Source organism: Sycon ciliatum, chromosome 10 (assembly GCF_964019385.1).
Source record: "Sycon ciliatum chromosome 10, ocSycCili1.1, whole genome shotgun sequence".
Classification (NCBI taxonomy): domain Eukaryota; kingdom Metazoa; phylum Porifera; class Calcarea; order Leucosolenida; family Sycettidae; genus Sycon; species Sycon ciliatum.
The window spans coordinates 19,775,131-19,780,540 of NC_088652.1; the positions used below are offsets into that span (position 1 = coordinate 19,775,131).

The following is a 5,410-nucleotide window of genomic DNA, read 5'->3' on the forward strand; positions in this document are numbered from 1 at the left end:
CCTTTGCGGGGCCTCTGCGGGCCTGTGCGGGCCTTTGCGGGTCTTTACGGGGCTTCGACGGGCCTCTGCAAGCCTCTGCGAGCCTTTGCGGAGCCTTTCCGGACTTTTGCGGGCCTCTGCGGGCCTCTGCGGGCCTCTGCGCGCCTCTGCGGGCCTTTGCGGGGCCTCTGCGGGCCTTTGCGGGGCTTCTCCGGGCCTCTGCGGGCCTTTGCGGTGCCTTTCCGAACTTTTGCGGGCCTCTGCGGGCCTCTGCGGGCCTTTGCGGGGCCTCTGCGGGTCTCTGCGGGCCTTTGCGGGTGTGGTGTCAGATAGAGTTTATTCACAACTAGCAAGGAGGACAACAAACGAAGAACAACATTCCAAGCAGTGTGCGAACACAAAAGGGAAGTGTGTACGAACACCAAGGAAAGTGTGTACGAGCGCATATGGAAGCAGGAGCTCTAGGCGGGTGCATACGGGTGCAGGAGTTGCACCATATACGGAAGTATGCCATATACATCATGCCCCTCCTAAGATAAAAACGTACAAGTGTTTATCTAATCAACAAAAAATAATGTGAAAATTGCATGTGCGTAGCAAATGACATGTCGCGGAGCAGCAGCAACTTCCAACAGACTTGTAAAAGGGATAATTGCAAAAAATTATACACATGAAGGTTTTCAACTGCGAAACAATGGGAATGACAATTGAATAGGTACAATGGACATCAACAACTGAACAGAGAGAGTGTTAATTGTACGATTGTCCACGCGTTGAAATAATGTTAAAGGGGACATTCTGTCGCCGGGGACGTTGGCTTGTTCGAGGTGGTACCTGAACAGTTGACTGTGGCGACGACTGAGTCACAGGGACTGCTTGTGGTGCAGCGTCAGGTACGGGAGACGATGCAGGCATGGCTGTTGAAGCTGGAGTAGGAGGACGGTACGGGCGGAGGTAGCGACGGTTGCGCCAATATACGCGTCCACTCGGTAGCTTGACGTAGTAGTCGCGGTGGTCACCGATAGCCACGACAACGCCGCGGGAAGACCACCGTTTTGTCTTCGGGTGCTGAATGTCAACGTGCGTCCCGATAGACAAGTGGGGAAGCTCTCGGTGAGGCTGACTGGGAGGCTGGTCTACTCGATCAACATCATCCATGTCAGATGCGGTGTCTTGCCAGTGGGAGTCGAACTGGCTCCATTGGGCGAGAACGAAGGAGACGAGTGGGCGACCATACAGTAACTGGGCAGGACTCTTTCCCGAAGTGCCAGGAGTATTGCGCCACTCGAGAAGGCCACGCTGGAAAGCATCGGTGTCTAGATTACCATCATTGGTAGTCTTTTCCACCAGGTACTTCATTGCCTTTACGGCTGCTTCCGCATGTCCGTTCGACTGTGGGTAGTGAGGGGACGACTTGATATGACGGATTCCCCAGCGCTCGCAAAATTCAGCAAATCTGTGAGACGCAAACTGAGGACCGCCGTCCGTTGAAATGACCTGTGGTACGCCTACATCTGGGTACCACCTGCGGAAATGACGAATGACGTCAGCTGACGTGGCTGAGTGACCAAGCTTGGCTATGCATGGCCATCCGGTTAAGCGGTCGACGAATACCAAATACTCGCAACCTTGGCAACTGAAAAGGTCAGCACTAACACTTTCGAATGGCAAAGTGGGCTTGCGGTCAGAAATGGGCGGTTCGGCAGACTGAGACGGCTGAAATTCACGGCACGCATCACAGCTGCGGACTAGCGTGTCTAACTCACTGTTCATTCCGGGCCAATACACTGTCTGACGAGCACGTCGTTTGGTACGGGTCAGACCTTGGTGGGCTGCGTGAAGGTCGATCAGCGTTGACGCACGCAGAGAGGCTGGGACGACTATGCGTAGACCTTTCAGGACTATGCCATTGTCGGTGGACAAATGTTCACGCACGTTCCAATACGCACGAAGAGGCTCGGGCAGCTGCTTTTGTGCTGAGGGAAAGCCGTTCTGGATATACCCGAGTAGCATCTGGTAGTCAGGATCAGATGCTGCTGCGGCACGGAGCTTAGCGAACTGGAGACTCTGGGGACCATCTTGGAGTAAACAGATACGGATACTGCGGCAGGACAGTGCTGGATCTTCTCCAAGTTCATCATCACTAGTCGGGATTGATACAGGATGTCGTGAGAGGGCGTCTGCGAATACGTGCTCTGAACCCTTACGCCACGATGCTTTCACTTGATACGGACGAAGTTTCATGATCAATCGGAGTAGACGAGAGTTCTCAATCTGGTCAAGGGTGTAGCTGTTGATAATCGGTACAAGCGGACGATGGTCGGTGATTAGTGAGAACTGTGCACCAGATAGATACAAGCGGCACTTGTGCACTGCCCAGACGACTGCGAGGCACTCGAGCTCGATTACAGCGTACCTTGTTTCAGCGTCAGATAAGAAACGACTTCCACACTGGATGAGGTGCCATTGCTGGTCATCATGCTGTTGCCATAGGGCAAATCCGAGGCCATTCTTCACAGATGCATCAGTCTCGAGACGGAGAGGCTTGCCAGGCTGGAAGAAAGCTAACACTGGTGACTCAGTCAGGATGGCTTTGACGGCTTCGAATGCTATGGTGTGCTGCTGATCCCAGGCGAACTCATTGCTGGTTTTCAGGAGTGGGCGAAGCGGCTCACTTAGTTCAGCAATGCGCGGTGTGAAGTCGCTGCATTGGTTGACCAAACCGAAGAACGAGCGGAGGTCAGTGCGGTTGCAGGGCACTTCGAACTGGCGAATGGCAGATGTCTTGCTACCATCAACGGCATAACCATCAGCATTGATGACGAATCCGCAGAACTGTACTTCACTAGCGCCGAATACAAACTTGTGTGGGCTGAGCGTAATGTGATGCTCACGGGCACGGTGAAGGACGTCACGAACGTGGGTGACGTGGTCTTGAAAATCGACGTCATGTACTAGGCCGTCATCAACGACTTTGACGAAGTTAGCGAGGCGGTCAAATGCTGCGTCTGTGCGGCAGTTGAATTCGTCACCTGCTGAGGACAGACCTTGAGGGTTGCGGCAATAGCGATACCGACCCCAGGGCGTGATGAATGTCGTGAGCGGCTTCGAGTCGTCGGACAGGGGTATTTGCCAGTACCCATGACGAGCGTCGAGTGTGGTGAAGAAACGGGCTTTACCAATAGCTGTCACGGCGTCACGCGGAGTACGAGCTGGGTGCGTTGGTCGGCAGACTTGGTCGTTGAGTTTACGCAAATCAACGGTGAGGCGCTTCTCGTTAGAAGACTTCTTATCTGCGATGACGATCGGGTGGCACCAGTCTGACGGTTCAGTGACTGGCTCGATAATTCCATTGATCACCATATCGTCCAGTTGAGATTTTATCTGGTCTCGGAATGCGAATGGGATTGCGCGGGCACCATTAACACGAGTTGGTGTGGCGTCAGATTGAAGCTTTATCTCCATGGGAGGACCAGCCATGGGCTTCAATTGGGAATCGTCAAATACATCAGCAAACTCTTGCATCAGCTGAGCCTTAACATCAGCAATGTCTGCACTACTGGGTTCGGACTTCACACGGGAGATCCGCGGCCAGGACTCAGGGAGAATGCCAAGAGCACGGAGAGATTGGCATGACAGCAACGCCTCATCGAGGTCTTCATACACATGAAGTACCGTGGTGTGCTGGGCTGAGCCAATGGAGAGCGTGGCAGAAATCTTTCCCAGGCTAACCAGAGAGGTGCCGTTTGCTGCTGAAACAGTGTCGGAATCGACGGCAAGGTTCTCAGGGAAGCCACCTAGCTGGGAAAGATGTGCTGGCCCAATGGCGTCTACATCACTGCCGGTGTCTGGAATCCATGTCATGGCTTCGGCGGTCGGTTCTGTGTTGAGCTGCGTGTGGACACTGAGTTCTAGACCATGTCGAACAGAGGCACGTTGCAACTTAAGCTGGCCGACTTTGCCAGATGCTGTTGGTTTGCCTTTGTGCGGGCACATGGACTGGAAATGTCCGACACGTTGACATCCGTTACATTTGCGTGACTTCGCAGGACATGTGCCTTTGGTGTGGGGACTGCGACCACAGCTGGGACACTTGTCACCTGCGGGCTTGTCTGGTGTGGACTTCACGGGAGCGGGCCGGCTCGCCTTCTGCTGTTTATAAGATGATTTCTTAGCTGCGTGCACGTGACCACTGGAGGGAATGCCAGAGGAAGTTTGGCAGGCTGCTTCCTCAGCACGGCAGAGCTTCACGGTTGCCTCCAGATCCAAGTTCTGGAGGGCCAGCAGCTTGTGACGCACGTCGTCCTCAAATACGCCAGTCACAATGCGGTCACGTAGTATGTCGTTGTTGAATTTCAACAGGCCTGCCTTGCAGGGGTTGCACATCGCCTGGTTGCAGTTATGACATACTGAACACCCAGAAAAGTCACACGCGTGAAACAGTTCACGGAGGGCCGTATAAAAGGAGTCAAATGATTCCCCACGCTGCTGCCGTCTCTTGTAAAATTCGATTCGGTCGAGCAGCGGGTTCCTCTGCCGCCGGATGTACTGCTGGAGGACCGGGATGGCATCAGCAATGTCAGCGTCTTCCGGGAAGGCAATAATGCCTTCTCGGATGAAACGGCGCAGGTCCTCATCTAGGGCCTGGCGGAACGCTGACATACGTGTATGGCGGTCGTGGCTGGCGAGACATTGGCATTGCGCATAGTCACGCCAGGCCTCCTCCCAAGCGGTAAATTCTGCCATTGTGGCAGTAGATAACAATACTGGTCGTTCTGCGGACACAGACTTGGGTGCGGGTGGGGTTGTAGAACTAGTACTGGTCTGGTTGGACATCCTTTCCATCAGGGTCTGAAACTGTTGATCTCGCAGTGCAGACGCCTGTGCCTGAGTTGTCAGGAGCTGCAGGAGCGTGGCGACGTCAGGCACTCCATTACCAGAAGGTGCTGCGGGATCGCTGCTCGCCATGCTGATCACAAATGCTCGTTGTGACAGCTCACACGACTACGTCCTACGAAATAAATTGAACAACACTCCTATCTAAAACGAACTAACAAACTAACTGCAGGGTAATCTAATCCAAATCCAACGGAGTGCTACACTGCTACTGGGCCAGGTAAGACACTACAAACTAGGTTGGTGTGGACAGAATGGACACTACAGGACGAAATGTTCACTGCGCCATGTGGTGTCAGATAGAGTTTATTCACAACTAGCAAGGAGGACAACAAACGAAGAACAACATTCCAAGCAGTGTGCGAACACAAAAGGGAAGTGTGTACGAACACCAAGGAAAGTGTGTACGAGCGCATATGGAAGCAGGAGCTCTAGGCGGGTGCATACGGGTGCAGGAGTTGCACCATATACGGAAGTATGCCATATACATCAGCGGGCCTTTGCAGGGCTTCTGCGGGCCTCTTCGAGCCTTTGC

The 5,410-nt window shown here is 53.7% G+C and overlaps 1 protein-coding gene across 1 annotated transcript; it reads right to left on the reverse strand.

The window, feature by feature from the left end:
• Positions 1-729: 729 nt before the first annotated feature.
• On the reverse strand, positions 730-4,947 carry LOC135826724 (uncharacterized protein K02A2.6-like). Its single transcript, XM_065339326.1, has one exon. The coding sequence runs from the start codon at positions 4,945-4,947 to the stop codon at positions 730-732; it is 4,218 nt and encodes a 1,405-aa protein (XP_065195398.1).
• Positions 4,948-5,410: the final 463 nt, after the last annotated feature.